This window comes from Uranotaenia lowii, chromosome 1 (genome assembly GCF_029784155.1).
Source record: "Uranotaenia lowii strain MFRU-FL chromosome 1, ASM2978415v1, whole genome shotgun sequence".
Lineage (NCBI taxonomy): Eukaryota > Metazoa > Arthropoda > Insecta > Diptera > Culicidae > Uranotaenia > Uranotaenia lowii.
In genome coordinates, this window is record NC_073691.1 from 30,255,420 (window position 1) to 30,275,319 (window position 19,900).

The 19,900-nt window shown below is 32.3% G+C and overlaps 1 protein-coding gene across 13 annotated transcripts in view; it reads left to right on the forward strand.

Moving 5' to 3' along the window:
* Window positions 1-475: 475 nt before the first annotated feature.
* The window catches only part of LOC129740291 (tropomodulin), a 303,884-nt gene continuing 284,459 nt past the window's right edge, over window positions 476-19,900 (forward strand). For 10 of the 13 annotated variants that reach the window (XM_055731907.1, XM_055731906.1, XM_055731910.1 and 7 more), the window contains exons 1-2: window positions 496-656; window positions 12,015-12,349. In XM_055731907.1, the coding sequence (XP_055587882.1) occupies window positions 12,272-12,349 (78 nt within the window). In that variant the 5' untranslated portion in view covers window positions 496-656; window positions 12,015-12,271. Of the gene's footprint in view, window positions 657-731; window positions 747-12,014; window positions 12,350-19,900 lie in introns of those variants that run through there. The other 3 variants (XM_055731902.1, XM_055731917.1, XM_055731905.1) reach the window with 3 other exon arrangements.

Below are 19,900 nucleotides of genomic sequence, written 5' to 3' on the forward strand. Positions count from 1 at the left end.
TTGGTCAAAATTGTCTCTAATAACTGAAGTCGCACTTATAATGTATTATTTCGGAAGTTGTGCTGTCGATTGATTTGGTAGAGTATTCCTCAAAGTCCATTCTTTTGAGAATTTCTCCTATCGTTTTCTTTCACGTTAACGCAACAGAAAATCTCCTATGTGAAAAGACAAAGCCATGTGCCATTGAGGAGATCCTGGGTCATGAAAACAAACGGTGTAGAATTGGGGAGGGGAGAAGAGGGCTTTTGTGGGAAAATAAATCGCCTTTTCGTGTGTCTCGTCACACACGCGAATCTTCACCAAAAAGTCTCTTGTGTTTCTTTCTGCCTCTGGGTGTGTATTCTTCTATAGAACATCCATCCATCCATCTGCCGCATGTTGTTGGTTGGACGTTACTGTTTCAATTCGTTGCTGTAGATAGATAGATCTTCCGTTGTCGACGGGGCGCGCATCATCATCTGCTTGGGTCCGCAAAATTACGACGGCCTCTGCTCAGTCAGTCACTCATCGGTTCGTCACAGAAGTCGTGCACATCAGCTCAAAGCGGCGCGGGAAAAATTCTTCTTCTAGCCTCTGCTATCTCTGTTTCTGTCTATCTCGCGAGTCTCTGACGGGAATCGTGGTCCGAAATCGTAAGAAATTTTCGGTAGAAACGTGTGAGTCTATCGTGTGGTTTGTCTCCGATAAGCCACATTCGATGTAACGATTGTTGACAAAATCTCCAGTAGGAGTCCGGTTGTTGAAAAGTGTGTGCGTGTGATAATCCTATTTTGAAAAAATCCACCTTATCGGAAAATCCAAGAAAGAAAAGTATCTGTGTGTCTTTTTGACTTAAGTCTACCACCGATCGCGACGAATAAAAGTGTAAAGCGGAAAATTCGGCTAAGCTGTGGAAAAGTCAGAAAAAAATGGAATAGCGCTTGCGCGAGAAAAAAATATACCTACAAATTTATTTTTTTGCTCCCTGGCGCATCTTCTCGTCGCACCAAACAAGAAATAAACTAATTATGTCAGAGCCGTTTTGTACCGAACGCAGCCGAATGGGAACATTTTCGGGATTGCGGGAGGGCGAAACATCTTGTAGTATCTCCCAAAAGAACATCTCGGGAAAATCGACACACAAACAACGACGACAACAACAACAACAACAACGACGTCAAAGATGAAGGCAAAAATACAGAAAGAGGGAAAAAAGGAAGGAAAGACCAAGTTTCAAGAGTTTTCCTCGGATGAAAACTGTGGTACTGCTGAATGAAACGGCGAAAATCGAAGGCAATGAATTTTGTGGACCGTCGTTCAATTACTGGTGTGAAGAGGCAACGAGAGAAGCCAGAGACAAGATAGTTTATTAATAAAATATTTTACGATATTAATTATGAACGATTTGGTTCATTGGTTTTCGAATTAGATTCAATTTGGGTGCTGTTTGTAGCTGGTGGGATGATCAGACTACTAACCGGCTGTTTTGTGGCTGGTTGAATTTGCCGGTTAGTGAGAGAAGTTTTGATCGTTCTGCGTTTGGTGGGAGATTGAATATCAATTTCAAACCCCTAAATAGTAGCTGTTTCGAATTGACCTTCTCAAATGGTTGGAAAATTGACGTTCATGTAAGACTCGAGTTTTCAAAATAAGTTTGAATCAAAAATGATTCTCGGGTTTTGGTTGGAAAAAACATGTTTTGATAACAATATTGCAAGTATTTCGAAACCTTGGTAATTTTTTATTGAGAACATAAAAAGTGAAAAATGTAGAAGATAGTAAAATTATCCAATATTTTCAAAATTCTAACAACATTAATTTTTTAAAATTAACTTAAGTGCAAATTCCATAACAACAAATTCAATCGTTTTATAAATCCGAACTATGTTTGCTTACAAACGCAAAACACCCAAATACCATCCATCTCTAATTTTAAATTTTTGGAAAGGCTTAAAAATGTTGTTAAACGTTTGAAAATCCTAGATTTTGAAATATCTGAATAACATATTGATTTTATCAAGCCAATTCAAACATTATGTTCAAAAAAAGTTTTAAATTTTAGAATGTTTTTAATAGAATGATCTACTTCAACGATAAAAACATTTCGACGTATCAAAATAATCAAATATTCATTCGGTTATTTATAAGCATTTTGTTCGGTTAAAATTTTCAAATTTTATCAAGCTTTCATGAGGAAATAGTATTAAGAGTGTACCTCAATTCAGAAGATTTTTTCCAAGCAAATTTTAGTTAAAGAAATGAGTTAACCGCAGTAACGGTAAATTACTTGATCATAAAATGTGTTTTAAGATAAGTGTTGACAAATATGTCAGAAACTTGGCTTGCCTCCGGTGGAATTCAGTTTTATATCATTCTAGGCTAAGGTTGTCCGAACTTTTTCAATAGGTATCCGGGCTGGACAAAACCAGGCAATCTCATGTAAAATCCTGGCAAAATCCGGGCATTTGATTCCAAATTGTCGACTTAAAAAACGGGAAATATCTGGGCAAGTTTTGTCAAAACCCAGGAATTACTAAACAAAAATCAAGATAATTTTTATAAAACTTGCTTAAAAACTTTTTTTGAGAGACAAAAATTACAAAATTTTACAACACTATATTTTTGTGTTGATTTTGCAAATAACTTGAAATAATCCGGGCATAATCCTACCATTTTTTCAATGAAATCCGGGCAACCGGGCTGAACCGGACTGTTCAGAAATTTTGTATTTAATATCTGACCAAACCCAGATGAAACCAGGCAATAAGGCAACCTTACTCTAGGCCTAAGACATTTCCATTTACGAAACTATATGACGTTCACGGGTTGAAACTTATTCGAACTGTTAAATTGCAATTCAATAAACCTTTTAAGTTGAAAAGTAAATCTTGACACTCAAAAAGTCTACCTTAAGAATGGGCTTTTAATAAGAAGTGTAACTTGACTAGTTAAGAATTTGAAACCAACAATTTTTTATCCAAAACTCATTCATCTCATCAAAATTCAAAAGGGCTTTGATAAATTGCATAAAGCCACGAAATTCCCTTTTTTCCGAGTTGCAATGGTTTAAGGTTCTTATTTTGGCTGCGTTGAATCCAAAAACGCATCTTTTAAAAAAAGGTTTAAATTATTTGAGAAATTTTGAAGTAAACTGTAGAAATTGTGAAAAATATTTGAAAATAATGTATATGCATTATCCATTGAAATCCATTATCAACTTTCCCCAAGACTGCATGTAATTTTGACTGGATTGAAAAATTAATAAAAGGTTTCTTTTTGTTTACTTTTCTCGGTACTCTAAATTTCGAGATCTTTGATGAATCAAAACGAAACAATAAAACCACATTAAATTAAAAATATTTCTGAAACAATAATCAAATCGTTTTGCATGCATAATAAAATTTGATAAATGAATTTAATTTTTTTTTTTAACTTTCTTATTAAGGTCAAAAATACTTCTAACGATATCTTAAAAAAAATTAAGATTTTAAGACAACTAAATTTTGAAAAAAGAATAGCAATAAAAAATTATGCCTTGATTAAATGAAGTGTAATAAACAAATTCAGAATCAATCTTTCATTTATGTAGGTTTAGGTTTGAACATTTGGATTTGAGTGAAATCAATCAATATTTATGATGAACTAACAAACTGAATTACTGATGAACAAGTAATTCAGTTAAAAGTTCATCAGTAATCAGTAATGATTGATTTCACTAAAATCCCATTTTTGGTTAAACTTATAAACTTCATGTCACCAGAACAAAAGGTAATAGACAAAATTTGACAAAAAAATAATTTGAAACCAAAGTTTTTCCAATCAATCATTGAAAGATAAGTACCAAGATTGCTATTTCCTAAAGTTTTCAAATAAAAATAACAAATAAGATTTTTAATTGGTAAGCCGTTTTCATTGGAAAAATTTCCTTCAAAAAATGTAAAACAAATCAATTTTGTATATTTTTATATTTTGTTTAAATTTTCAAACAAATTAAGCGATTAATACTTTATAGTTTTTCAATTTTCCAATTAGTAATTTTGTAATTTTTTTTAGTATTTTTTAGATAAATTTGTCTTCGTTTTTTTTTATTAAAATTTTTTGTTGTGAAAACATAATATTCTTGGAATGCTATAAATCTTTATGTTTGCATTGTTTATCTTTTTGTATTTCAATTGATGGCGACCAAATATTCAGAGTTTTAAACTTTAAGCTTTATTATTTCAACGTTTTGCCTATTTTAATTATTTTAAACTTCCTTTGTTTTAAATGAACATCATTTTCAATATAACTTTAAAATTTTGATACGAAATTTCAACTAAATTAGTATTTTATTTGTGCTTTCAAAAACTACAGAAAAACTTGAATTTCATGTTTTTATCAGTTCCTTATTTATCATTCAAGTAAACGAATTTCCCAACATGTACTTTGTCAGTGTAAGCATTCAATGTTTAACATAACACTAGTTTACAGCATTTTTGAACTCAGTAAACTGAAGGACATTTCTAATGTGAAATCGGGCGCTGAATCCGAAAATGAAATTCAAAAAAATCTCAGTTGAACCGTTTTTGAGTTATGTTCCAAATATGAAATTTCGGAAAAATTAAAAAAGTTCTAGTACTTATATTAAAATATCTCGAACGGCACAACAGTAATTTGAAATGCCTCTTTTGCAGTTTGAAGTGAAATAAATTTTCTATCGATCATCTGAACTCTGTTTTTGCGTTTGACCAACAGTATTGTTGATATTAGTGACTTTATAAGAAAAAAATTTATAAAAAACGCATTTTTTAGAGAAAATTTTGTTTCAACGAAAGTTTTAAACTCAATAGTAGCATTCAAAAAATCTGATTTTCTTTTGCGCTCGAATGTCAATCTAAAACAAAAATTTCAAGTGGTTATTTATCAAAATCGGTTGAAAATTGAAGAAGTTATGGCTACTTTACCATAACTTAAATTTTTGGAGTTTTTGATAATTTAACGAACCGCAGTACACTTATCATAGTATAGGAAGAATGAAACATGATAAATCTCACTCGCTCCAAGTCAAAATTATTTATAAGGTTACCAGAAGGTCACATGCCAAATTTCAGAAAGATCTGACCATAGGAAGGGGTTGCTTGAGTCTCAAACGTGAATAATATTTTAAGGTATTCTGCCCGGGAGGAACAAAAAATACTGGTTCTTCATCAATAACATTTTTCATCACTAGCCGATTGTTTTTAATGGTTAATTTTCTTAAAGCCTGAGTTGAGAAAAATCTTTCACCCGAAGACTGCAACTCGATTTGGTATTGAATTAATCCAACAAAATAAGGACTTTTTTCTAATTCCGAAAATCGAACCAAACCGTAGTCGACTTTACAAGTCCTTTTTATTTTGGAAATTCGGTGATATCCGAATAAATCTTAGGATTCTGGAATTTTTATTTCACAAAAAATCTTCACGTTCTCTTTATAATTAAATTAAGAATATATTTTAGAAGTTCACAGCAAATCAAACATTATGTTTTTATTGTAAAATATCTTCACCACATTTAAATGCGTATTTTTTTTATTTAATAAAATTCGAATAAATAACAGAAAAAATCATTTATGTGAGAATATTTGCAGTACAGAATAGGTACAATAAAAAAACATATCTTATTTTTATAATGCTCAAACGTCTTTCACAATGAAAAGGTCTATCGCATTAGCTTTAAAAGTTTCCATTACGTTTGAAGAACTTTATAAATATGCAATTATTGGATGGATTCAAGTTAACTTAAAATAATCCTCTTCTGTATACGAACCCATTTACATACGTTCACAAATTTTTTTTTATCACAAATTGTAGCTTAATCCAGACTGTAAAAAAATCCAAACATCTCTAATGTATCAAAAATTCAACTGGAATTTATTAACCGTAAAAAAATAATGATATTTTGAGCTTTTTCTAAAACTTTTTGAAAAAAAAATTATCAAAGACAATTTTTTTGGCATAAATTGTTTAGTTAGAGGTCAATAAAGTTGTTTTCGTTTAAATTTTTTTTTCCAATATCCATAGTCCACGCAATAGAAGCTTAACTAAAAGACATCCAAAAATAAATTATTTATGCGGGTTAATGCCGAGTATTATTGATAATAGAAAAATAAAATGTGATGGAAATGAAGTAAAAACATTGAAAATAATTTGAACCTTTTGGTTTTTTCAAGCATTGCTTGATAGAAAATCAATAAATCTTACAATCTGTAATGCTCAGTTCATAAGTATAAGTTGGAGTATCAGAAATACAAAATTATTGTAAGCTTTTCAATCATAATTGAAATTTGCGATTTATACATACAAAACTCTATAACTGAAAAAATGATTTTTTTTAATTGGACAAATTGGCAGTAAAGTTTTTATATTTATTCTTTATTCCAATACATAAAGCTTTCAGATTTGCAATTCGAATCACAACTTTACCAAATGATTCAACCGAAGTTTTAAACTCTGAGTTGCTTCTATTTTGAAATTATATTCTACTGAAGTAAATATCCAGAATTTAACATATGATTTTATAATTGACCATTCTCTTATTATTTTCAATCATAATTGAATTGAGTATTTCGTAAAGTGATTCTTAAATCATGAATATTATTTTTTTATTCAATCTTCTTCAAATTTTTGCAATAGAGATACAATAATTGAAATTTGAAAGTCTTTTGATGTTTTTTCCGTTATGGTTTTTTCTGAATTTCGAGAACTAGAAATCTATGCTTAATGTCTTATAGTTATTTGCTTGGATTCCTAGTCTGATTTTTTTTTCAATTATTATTAATATGGTGTTTTGAAATTTTAATTTTAATCCCCATTCTAACTGTATGTTTTACTACTCGATTTGATGAGAATCTTATTCCTAAATGAAATATTTAAATTTAAACACATTATATGATTCCTTTTTTTTCATGAAATATAACTGGAATTTACATTTGAAACGAATTGCGAATTTTGAAATTGCAAAGTTATCATGAGAAAACTGTTTTTTCTGCTTTCAAAAAAGCATAAACCAATCGATCAAAGATCTATCTTTGAATTTAAATTTGATAGAGTAATTGAATAAATAGCGAATTGAATTTTGCATTCAACAGTTATTAATTAATTATAAGTTTTCAATTACGACTTTTTGTTCATTTTGCAACGTTGTGTAAAAAATTTTTGTTTAGCGATATCAGAAAGTACTTTCTATGCACACATAATGGTAATTTGCTAATTTTTTTTTACAAAGGGTTTTTAAATGTTCTGTAATCTCTGGGATGAATTATGAAAAAAAAAAGTATTCATGGGGGCTCCTGAAAAAAATTTCCCCCGTGCCACTCGATGGCTCTGGTCATCCCATACCAAGTGACCAAGAAAATGCGGCGATCCTCTCGGATAAGGTCCTCAACCGGTATGATGAATTATTTAAATGTAAATAAAGAAAAATTCAAAGTTTTGGGTGAATCGGACCATCCCACTCAAAATAAGAGCCCCATATTCTTAAGAAATATGACTTTTGACGTAGAATTACGTCTTACGGCAACACTATAGGGGGGCAAATTGAAAGTTGCGATCGGATCTCGCGTCACGAAAACTTTCCAACTCAAGGACATCTTTCTTAAAAGACATTTCAAGCCTGCTCATCGTTGATTGGCCGGTCGAAAATGACAAAAAAACACGGACGCCCCGCCCCTTGGTATGTTTTATTTTTCCCTTCCTTCGAAAGGTATAAAAGTAAGGGGTCTCCGGCCGACCGGTTTCATTCTCAGTTTGCCTGTTGAGCATTTCGATCTGCGTACGGACCCCACCAGCGGTAATCCTATGCAGATATCGTTTTGCTGTTCAAACAGTGGCAAGTTGCCAATTGTTGCCACTGGCAACAAACCAATCCACATAACACACAGCAGCCTCACATACTCACGCCACCAACACCACCCACGCCACACATCTCTTACCACACATCTCCTACCACCCACCTCCTACCACCTATAATCCACGCCACATGCCACACACTATGTACACCCCGCCACACACCACCTGCCACCCACCATCCTCGCCACACACCATCTCTATATTCCACCCACGCCACTCGCCTTCCCCGCCACCTACACCCACGCCACACACCACACTCGCCACTCGCCTTCCCCGCCACCTACACCCACGCTACACATCACCCACGCCACACACCACACTCGTCACCTACCACCCACACCACACCTAAACCACACAGCACCTACCACCCATGCCACACACCACCTACCACCCACCACCTACCACCCATGCCACCCACCACCTACCACCCATGCCACACACCACCTAGCATCCTCGCCACCTACCACTCTCGCCACCTACCATCCTCGCCACCTACCACCCACGACACCTACCACCCACGCCACGACACCTACCACCCACCACCCAAGCGACCAACTTGCATTGAAAAGACAAGACTCTTTCAAAGATATTTTGGCCCTGAAAAGGGCCGTTTGTTGAGTTGATAATCATCTAATATCTGGAATTATCAATAATCCCACCTTGAAACGTCGTTTTACGCTAGTGATTGCTGGACGGAAAAAGAATTGACTTATACTGTATTTGTTTTCTCCACTCGTGGAGTGTTCCACCGTACCCGATAAAAACAAACACAAATCGTCGCCAGTGTATTGCTACCTCGCTCACTCACACGCTCTCTCGCAACACTGACAAAATTTTCGGGGCAACACCGCCCGATAGCAGTGCAACACCAGGTCAAAACCAGTGCAACACCGTCCGAATAAACAAACAGTTTGACAGCACCTAGTGGTGCACCAGTGCAACACTAGTGCAACACTCGGCATAAACAAATACAGTATTAGAGGGAATGATAAATTCTGGTATCAATTTTTCAAAAGAGCTTATGAGTCAAATGTAAATAAATCGAGTAATCAGCTGAGTTCATAAGTAAGATTTTCCTTGGAAACTTATGGAGCTGTAAAATTTTAAACGCAATTTTCTCGAACAGCGATATTGGCACTATCGCCCTTTACAAAAATCGATACCGAATTGATACTGATTCAGAAGAGACGCATGAGGCAGAACTCTCAGAGAGATTTTTCTCTTCTTTTGCACTGAGTCAAGCGTTTCTATCAAAGGCAGCGGTGAGAAAGCTCAAAATTACGGCACTGATAGGTACTAGCTAGCTTGCAAGCGTTTGATTTTAATGTTGAAGAAATCTTTGCCTATTCATAGGCGTTTAATACTATGCGTTTCTTTGCTACGGATAGTTTGCATGCAAGAGAGCATTTTGCGTTCTTCTGTGCCTATCAAAACATATTGATAGTTATTTTGTGTAAAATAAAAAAATAAAAAACACTTTGCTGTCACAAGTTTGACTTATGGTATCAATGTTTAAAAAACGTCGTTTTTAGCACGACCATTGTACTGACTCTAAATAATTCACCAAACGAGAATTGCATATTAGACAATAAATGTACATACTTGATATAAATTTACGCACATTTTATGTGCGTCATCTATTGTTTAGAGTTAAGCGTATGGATGAAAGGGATCAGTTGTTGATTTAGTAGATTTTTTATTGAAATTTGAATGAAAAACTGTGTTGTATAAAAAAGTATTGCTTCAATTATTGTCTTTTTTATGCAGCGTTTTTTTTTTTAATCCAAACGTTGAATAAAAGAAAAAAAAACAGTTTCAAAATTCCTTATTTAAGTACACTTGATTTATTAAATGTCAGCACTATCATTAGAAGCTTTCTCGCAGGCGTTTGATACTGAGCTTGCATATAATTTGCTTAGTAACAAAACTTCAATTTCTAAGCCATGGGTCTTCTTGACACCACTTATATGTACATTATTCTACATGCTTATATTTATTTCGCCTTTAGTTATGCAACTGAAAAGTGCTGAATAATGTTTTAAACGGCCAACCACTTGTTTGAAATTGATCAACTTTACCCAAAAAAATTTAAATTTATTACGAAAAATACATTGGCACAAGATAAGCTGTCGTAATTCTACGTTAACATTACGGTCGTGTCTCATATACAACCTCTTTAACTTTTTTTTTTTCAAAAAACAGTAGTTTTCTATCAGTATATCTCAGAATCCGCGAAAGCTACAGATGAGGTAACCCCTTTTTTTTGAAGATTTAGTCAGTGTCAATAGAATGCAATTGTTTAATATAGAGTACAGTGTTGCCAGACCCTATATTTTTGTTTTTTTTTTAAACATGAAATACGATTAACTTAAAATTCTCTCATTTTTTCTAATAAATTAATCTTTAAAACAAAGGTCTTGCCTAATTTGAAGCTGCTGCGGTTTCTGATATATTCGCAATAGCAATTTTTTGTTTTGAGAAAAAAAGCAAAACTATTTAGAATGAGGAGGGCTCCTTTTCTCAGGAAGGTGGTACGATTCGCACAAAACTTTGAATTTTTTTATTTACATTACAATAAGTCTTCCTACTTAATTATTCAAATCCTTCCATCCTTCAAATTTTCTCATGTAAGAGTTTATTCAAAATTCTGCAAAAAATCATGGATTATTTTTAAACCAAAACAAAGCTTTTTACGCCCCAGGGTTTGAGAAATTCAAAAATGTTCCCAGATCAACTCAGTCTAATATGACAGTGTCAGATGCCTTGAGGCGCTCTTTCAACCCACTTAGAGTAACTTTTTCTTTCTTAACGTCTCAAAATTGAAGTAAACGTAGAAACGATCTAGGTGTTTAAAAAGAAAAAGTACTTCAAATTCTGCAAAAATTCATGGATTACGTTTGAACAAAAACAAAGCTTTTTGGACTTCAGAGTTTGAGAAATACGAAAATGACCTTAAATTGATTCAGTTGAAACTCCATGTTGTTTTAAAATTTTGACAAAATTTACAATTTTTTTTAAACTCTAGATTTGATTCTTTTTTATTTCATTTTTTCATTTTGTAATCAATTTTGTAGGGATTTTTGTACATTGTAGGTTGATGTTAAATTTATTCAAATGTTTGTAGTAATAAACAATGATAATATCTTCATCAAATTCAAGTAATTTTCGAAGATTATTTGCAACATGGATATCTCCTCACGTCTAAATTTTGTCTGGTAGGAATTACTTCTAAATTGAGCGTTTTCCCAAAATTTAAAGAAATATTTGTAGACTTATGTAGAAGGCCATGAAAAATCTTGTGTGACAAAAAAGTTATGAGTGTTTATATTGGTCAAAAATATCAACTTTGTTAGTATTTAAACTCACTTGAAAGATGATTACTAACATCCCTTAATTTTGATTTTTTTTCAAATTACAAAAAGTTGTATCTGTTAATGGATTTTTGAGTTTGAAAATTTAGGTTTGTTTATTTTTCTGATTCGTTTAACTGCAGCTAACGAAGTTATTTTGGTTGTTTTTGTTGTTGTTAAAGTTGCCATTATCGTGTGTTTTTTCTTACGACGTTTTTGTGATCATTACCCCGAGAGTGTGTACAGTCCCAGTCGCCATTTGTGATAATTCATGGTCCATTTCCCTTCTGGCCATTCAACCAAACCATTGCTGCTCTTTCGGTGAAGAAACGCCAGAATCACGGCTCTCGACATTTAGTAGGAAAAGCGAGTGCGAAACCGTACGTACGATCTCTTTTCCCCTGGGTTGACAGTAAATCTTGGTTCTGTGTTCTGGTGCTGATTCCCTTGCTTCTTCTTTGCGTGTGAAAATCTACATCGAGACGACCGCAGAAGAAGACGTCGTCGTGACGAAGAAAGAAACCAGAAGTTGGGTCCCTCCGTTCGGTGAGGAAAAGTGAATTTTCCCTCCAAGAAGAAAAACAAGAAAGTTTCGAATCCGAAAGGTGGACAGGTGGTCAATAAAACGTAGCTACTGTTTTGAAAATTGAAATCTCGTTGAAGGGATGCCGCTTTTTCTTGGATGGAAATAATGCGGCGGAGAAAATAAATGCGTTGGAAAGTTCATCGAAAATTAAAAAAAGAAAATTATTTATATAATTCGGAATTAATGTGCCAAAGTTTAATTAGCTTTTAAAATTTTCCTTTTCTTACGCAGAGTGCAAAGTGTGAAAATTCAGTGAGTGTTTCTCAAAAGGAAAACAGGCAGCGCTCCCAAGTGTGACGGAGAAGAAAATCTAAAAGCAAGTGTGAAGTGATAAGCAGCCAGTGATACCGCAAAGTGATAGATTTCCCCCCAGAAATTTTCCCAAAAATAGTGAAAAAAAAAATCACGAAAAAAAGGGAAGAAATTGATCCAGCGCAGTTTCAGGATTAGCCACTACTAAGTAGCAGCAGATAAAAACGACCATCACCATGGCTGATTACGAGGAAGAGATCGAGGAAACTCACACCTTCACCCGAAAGTCGACGACCACCTTCAAAATTGAGGAAGTAAGTAGCCAAGAATGTCATCACATTTTACTCCTAGTACATAAGTATTTACCCTCGATTGCAAACCTACCCAATGTCGACCTACCCAAGATCGAATCGAATCGAATTAGCTAAGTGGATTTGAACTTTCGCGGCCCCCCGCGGAATGAAAATGCAACCAAGATCAGAATCTTTCGGTGCTGGCATCTAGTAAAAAGTTCATCTGGCTGAGGACACGGCTTTTCGCGATCATCGTCCCTCTTGTTTAGTAACTTGGTGGTTTGTGATATTTCATGAGACGATTTTGTATTGTTGTTATCATTTGAAATGTGATCAAAATTATTAGTTAACATGCAAAGTTTATGAGTTGACCCAAAACTGTGATTTCATGATTAATTTAGTTATTTTAAAGCAACTGATTTGTCAGGAATAGTTAAGTTTCGAATAGAAAATATGCGTATCATGATTCGAATGTAAGTTGAAACTAGTTAACAATATTCAAGTTAAGCCTTTCAATGTAATCAGCGTATAAAAGAGAATTAAAGCATGCCCAATTGATATAGATTGTTAAAATAGATAATAATTTAAACCGAAAGTTGATAAGTTAGGCTGGAACAAATACCAATTTCTTTTTTTGTCACCCCCTCTTCGAAATTTTTAAAAACCCGAAGGGGGAAATAAATAAAGTTTGAAGTATTCATTGTAAATATCGAAAAAAAATTCAAGAATCCAAAAGATTACAAGACGAAAAAAACAAATTTTGGAAGATGGAAGTTAATCCACCTTTTGTATTTTTGATTTTATTGAATTTTTCGATAAAAAAATACTTGTTTTTTTTAGGTTTTGTGCAATGATATTCTTTGCAACTTGGTTGCATACAAACTTTCGTGCAATTTATTCCAGTTTATTTGTTTTTTGCATTATTTTTTCTTGTCCTCCCCCCCCTCGCGATTTTCCAACTCCGAGTGACAAAAGAAGGATTTGAAATTTGTTCCGGCCTTATTGGAGTTACTATAATGAATCGAGTGTATTGTTGAAATTTTGATTCCCAAAATTTCATTGATCAAAATCTTTAAAAACTCAATCCGATACTAAAAAGCAAGAAATTTTCTAAACAATTTTTTTTGAGACGGTTACATTTTTCTGAACATTTTTTAATTTTATAGGAGAGTGGGAAATCATGGGCCAATTTTTTTTATGCTACATAATTTCTTTTTTATGAAAGATTAAATGAAAAAAATATACGGTATGATTTTTAACATTTCATTTACATAGGGCTTTTTTTGAATTTTTAATAAATTATTTAACCCAAGTCTTGACTGTTTAAAAAAGCCAATATTTTTTGGATTTTTAAAAATGGTGGGAAATCGTAGGCCACCCAATTCAAATTGACCAAATAACATGAAAATTTTATTTGTTGACCTATAACTTTAATAGGGTAATTCATTTCATTATTCAAAAGTAATTTCAGATGATTAATTTAAAAAGAGAATTGCTTATGATCGAATAGTTTCGAAATCATGGCTCGCGATCGTTTCGGCAGAATTCCTTATATAAGATGGACAAAATAGTTTTCATAACTCTCAATTTGGCATAAGAAACTTTACATACAGGGAAAATTTTATGATTTTTTAGTTCCCCATCGATGCAATTAGCGGGTGCTTGTTAAGTTATGGCAGCTTGATAAATAAAAGAAGCATATGATGCGTATTTCAATCAACAACATCTGAGTTATTAAGAGTGGCCCGCGTAACCCCACACTCCCCTACATTTGTGTCTCAAAATACCGAGGATTAATTTATTCAAGTTTAACAGCTTTGAATGAAATGGAAATAAAGGTTGAGTACCGTAAACCGAGGTAACTTTGATCCAGATGAAATTATTCCACATAACCATCAATGAATTTATCTGAAGTTAAAATATTTAAAAACTTGTTCAACGTTTAAAAACCTATGAGTATAGTTTCACTTTGGGAAAAACTTGGTTTGTTTTCGTTAATTTCAAATGTAAGTAAAAATGTAATTTCTTATAAAAAAAATAGATGTTTCATGAAATATCTACTTTTATCAAAGGCTCGCAAACAAATATGAAATCGAAGCATTTAGAAGCAAATAGGTTGATTTATGTAAGAGCTCAACATTTTTTCTTTTGTAAATGTGTTGTTTTGTTGTAGTTTTTGTTGTAAATTGAGATAGATTTTTGATATTAAATAAATAGAGACTGAGTAAGCCAGTTTAGTGCAAAAGTCTAGAAACTCTATCAAATGGTAAAGTTTGATGGAAAAAGAGGAAATAGTGAGAAGGCCTTGAGAATTGAATGATGGCAAAGTTTCATTTGTTTTTGTAGTAAAAATGTTATTATTAGGGATAGGAGCTAGATTTCGACAGATTTTTAATGGAAAGATCATTTTTCTACAAAGTTGAGCAAGCCATTAATGTGCATTTTTTTCTTGTCGTCCATTCTAGCATTTGCTGTACATTAAAAAAATCAAATAAATTGTTTCACAGGACTAAATAGTTCATTTAAAAGTAACCGTTAAAATCACCTCCTAAATTCAATGCTACCGACCAACTACGAAAGGTCTTCAATCATGGAAAAACTAACTTTTTGTTCAAATAATCGCCAAATAATAGTAAGCGATAGGAAGTAAGGACTCTCAATTAAATATTTTCCTAATTGCTTTTTCATTATTCATTAACATTTTACAAAATGTTGAAAATAAGCACTGAAAACTCACATAAAATATTATTTTCGATAGCAGTAAACAGTTAACACACGTTCTTGGTTTTTTAAGGCATTTGGATATCTGTTGATAAAAAAAACAGTTTGCAAATAAAGGACTATGGATAAAAATCTCAAAACAAAACCATTTGTAGTAAACTTATTCGTTTCTTATAAACATTAAAGTCTAAAAATAGGATTTCGTTCTAGAGTTCTAATGAAGCAGATGACCCGTAACTCTAAGCCTGGAGGAACCGATCATTTTTCCGTAGATTTGAAGCGGATCTTCGAAACATTCCTCATAACTTAATTAAATGTTTACAGATGTTAACTCTGCTTCCAAGATCAGATCTACAAACATGATCGACTACACAAATTATAGAGTGATATCCGTTCATCGGAGGTAGTGCAAATTTGTCATGAGGGTAATTTTTGACACTTCTGTTCTCAAAACATAAAGTGGAGGTACCTAAACTGAACAGCATGGCCGTTAGAACGGGGCGGTTTTGAGGGTTTACCCACCCCCCCCCCCCCCCCCATGAGGGGCCAAAAATGCCAAGCAAAATGTTCTTCTCTATTCTCAAAATAACGAATTCTCAATAAAAGTTTGATGATCGACTAAAATTATACAAGAGTAACAATATTTTTTGATAAATAATGACAAAACCTAAAAATCTTATCCCAGGCCAATGGTTCTGCTTCAGTTTTTCTAAAAACTTTAACTTGTTGATAGAAATTTGATACCGAATATCCTATTCAAATGGGATAAGACTAAACTTGCCAAATCACTCAGATTTCGCCAGAATTTTTACACTTGATTCGCAAAATATAACATAAATTTAAATTGAGTTACGAAAATGGTGTATTTTGCGTCTTAAGTTTTCGAGTAAATTTTAACAAAATTTTCTGAACGTTTTTTGAAAGCTCAATATGGGATTTGAAATTGACTGATGTTTTTCGATAAACAAAAGTTAAGTGTTTTTCTTCATGATTTTTTATTAAAAAAATTTATATTGGCGGATATTTGCTAAAATATCCCGGATTACCACGGCCCGGATACTAGCGGAACTATAATTTAAATTAAAACTCAATGTCTGTGATGAGAGTTCGGATTCTGTATCCAGTGTATTGTTACTGAGCTTTAGTTTGGATCATCATTGCGCAAAAATCCTGATTTGAATCATCATTTTGGAATATTAAGAGAAAGTATTTAAAATTACAAACCATTTTTCAGATTTGAAATTTTTACTTTATTTCTTATGCGGAATTGGAACTAAAGAAAGTTTCATAATGTTGATCCAGAATTGAAAAAACTTAAATAGTTTCATCATTCGCAATTTTCTTTCAGATTTATAAGTTCAATTTCGAATAAATAACTGAAGGAAGAATTCACATTTTAAGTCAAAAATTCAGAATTCAAAAAAAAGATTTCTGGTGGAAAATTCTGATCAAAGTTTAGCTTTTTGGCTCATAATTGGTGAGAATTATTATCTAGAGCTTAAATTACAAAAACCGTTTTTAAATTCGCAATCTAGATTTCGAACACATGTTTAAAAGGCAGTACTCAGATTCGTAATCAAAATTATAAACTCAGATTCAACTTGAAGTTAAGTTTTAAAATCAAAATTAAAATATTAATGTGAGCATTTCATTAAGGATTCAAAATACAGGTGATCGCAGTTTCAAAATTTTGATTCTGGACTCAATATAAAAATTTTATTTTAAATCAGAGTCAATTTGAAATACAAACCAAAGGAAATCACAAATTTTAAATACAATTTTAGGATTTATTTTATTTCACAGGATTATCATCATCAAATAAATTATCAATGGTAATTGAATTATGTCAAAGAACTTGTATTTTATTTTCAAGTTCAAATTCAACTGAGAAAATATTTTATAGGTTTTTTGTTCAACATTATTTATATTGCAGATTCTTCTTAAAAAAGTTCAAACTAAAATCTTTAATTTTATTCGAGAAGAAAAAAAATATGATTTGAACCGCAAACTTGATTTCTTACTTTTATTTCTAAATAATTGATAATTTTTTACCAATGCCTCAAATGGTCATGCTTAAAAAGAATTAGCTTACCACTTTCTAGTTTAAGAAAATATAAAAAGTTTTTTTTGAAATTAATCTTCAAAGCTCTATTTTTTTAAACTCCTTGGCAAATTGCCAACTTCTAGAACTTGTTTTCGAAAATAAGAATAAATTCCTCACTTTGAATGAAAATAACTCAAACCTAAATAATAATATAATACTTTTATTTTAAACTATTCCTTATGTATGCATTGTTCAAGCAAAAATTTTATAGGAAAAATTTTATAATGTAAATAAATGTATATAATGTAAAATGTAAATGTATATAATGTAAAAATTTATAATGTAAATGAATTGATCAAAATGTTAAAGCTATTCAGAATGCAAACTATGGTTTTGAAAACCAAACTCAAAATAAGGATTCAATTTGAAAATAAATTTTCAGTTTGATTTCTTTATGAACTTATTTAATTTTGTGTTTTGGTTATGAATTAAAAATAAACAGCAATAAAACTGAATGTTGCAATTCATAAATTTCATTTTTGAACTATTTTTACTCTCCATTTATCACACTAAATTTGTAAGTTTTTTTTTCAATTTTTTTCAATTTTTTTCAATTTAAAACTTAGAAATTTTTCACTTTTCAAACATTTCTAATTATTTTTTTCTCTCTCTTTTTCCGTTATTTTTTGTTTTGGCCTCTTACTGCATTACTCTATCTCCCATTCTTCTACATTTTTTTCCTTTTTTGTTTTTTCTTCTTTTAATATCAACTCTTTTCCAACGATGCAGCTGTAAAATTTAAATCTGATTTTTTATGTGCTTAACTTTTTTTTCCATTTTTGCAATTTATTTGTAATTTCAAGTTTATCAAATTTTTATAGTATCTCGCCAAATGGAATAAAAATTATTGGATTCTTTTTCTTCTATTACCAACATAGCCAAAACAAGCATCCTGAAAAATAAAGGACTTGAGTCCTTCATTTTTCTTTTCAACAAAATACCTAAATATTACATTCTACAATTGCAGACTACTACGGCAACGCCAAACAAGTAGCTGTTCTATCAAAGATACTGGAACAAGGAGAGAAATAATGCGTGTAGTTCTCTGCCAAACGCTTCTTATTTGTATGCATATGTACATTATTTAAGAATTGGAACGCAAACTTATGATCTATTGAATAATGTCAAGTTTAAACGGCAAAATAGGGTTATATCTCATCAATAAATCATCATTGTTATTGTTATGAACCGCAAAACTTCTTCCTCGAGTCCGGATCTGAAAGCTAGGATTGACAGGGCAAAAGCTGAGGCCTATTTGATACCGGAACCAAATGCAACCCAATTTTCTGAAACCCATTTGCTTTCCCGTCCCACATTTTCCAGAATTGAACTTTCAACGCTTTGAACCTTATTTTTGATGTAGTTATTTTTTGGCTTAAATCGATAAAAATATTTTTAAATTTTGTTTGTTACTTTAAAATAACTCTCTCATCTTTAATAAGTGTTCAAGAATCTTCTATGGAGTCGTTTAGTTAATATATGAAAAGTAGTGAAGAGTTTTGATTGAATTTTAAAATTTCTTATCATTCCAAATAATTGACTAGAAGGATAAGCGAGTTTCAATTCCATTTAACTCTAGATATTATGATAAATACCCAAGCAACCAAAAGTCATATTTTTACCTGAATGAAGGCTTTGAAAGTTACATATTGGCTGACAAAGAGAATCGACTGCCCAATTCCCTTGAGTGAACTTTATGTACTCATCAATGAACTTGAAAGTTGCACAAGTGTTTATATGTACGTTGTAGGGAACTTTAGTCACATAAAGGGCGCAAAAGTGCTCAAAACGGTATTAACTAAGTCAGCAAAAGTGAATTGAGGTGCTTTCCTCCTGGCTGGCTGGCTGGCTGTCTGATTGGGCGGGTGCCCCTGCATGTATGCTACAAAATAATCTCACTACCTCAAGTATCAGTTTGAGTAAGAAAAACATCTAGGCGTGGTCTTGTTGTATCGTGTTCAATTCTCACAACGAAGATCGGGATTCGATACCCAAGCCGGGCAAGCTTTTTTTTCATTAAGTAATTTAATACTTGAGTGTCCATTTTGATGCGATATATGTAAAAAATGTAGGAAAGAAGCAATTAGGCAGCAAATTGAACAAATCTCGGCAAACCGCAATGTGTCGAGTTTGGAATTCGGCACATGACATTATGGCGGCACCATGAACTGAACATATCAAATAATCAAGAGAATTTTACGATTTCTTGACAGCTGAATTAGAAGGCCACTGGAAACTGAATAAAATGTCATAAGGATTTGTTTTGGAACTTGAAAGTGTCAGCAAGAACTTAAATTTTGAGCAGCATAGAACGTACTACGTAGCAATGATGGGGCTGAGTAAGCTTTCTTGTACCTGTTTTATGGGACTTTTGGTTGCTTAGGCGTTCAACTGCGTGGTAGTAGGTTTTTCAACGAATTTAAAAATATTGGAACAATACTGAAAATCAAGTATCAAGTAGCACAGATTAAGCCAGGTAGCATTATTAAGTTTTGTTATGGTTTCAAAACTTTTTTTATCGTTTTTTTTGTACAGTTAGCTACATCGCTGTTTTATAAGGGCTCTTAGAAATGCTTTTGAAGCATACGTCGTATGCGCCGGAGGGCTCTACTAATGCTATAATTATATTTATAAACAGTTCAGCAGACTCTATTTAAACTTCAATAAAACTCATCGTTGACACTCAAACTATTTTTGCGTATTTTATGATAGCTCCCAGCGCTTGTTTTTAAAAACGCTTTTAAACT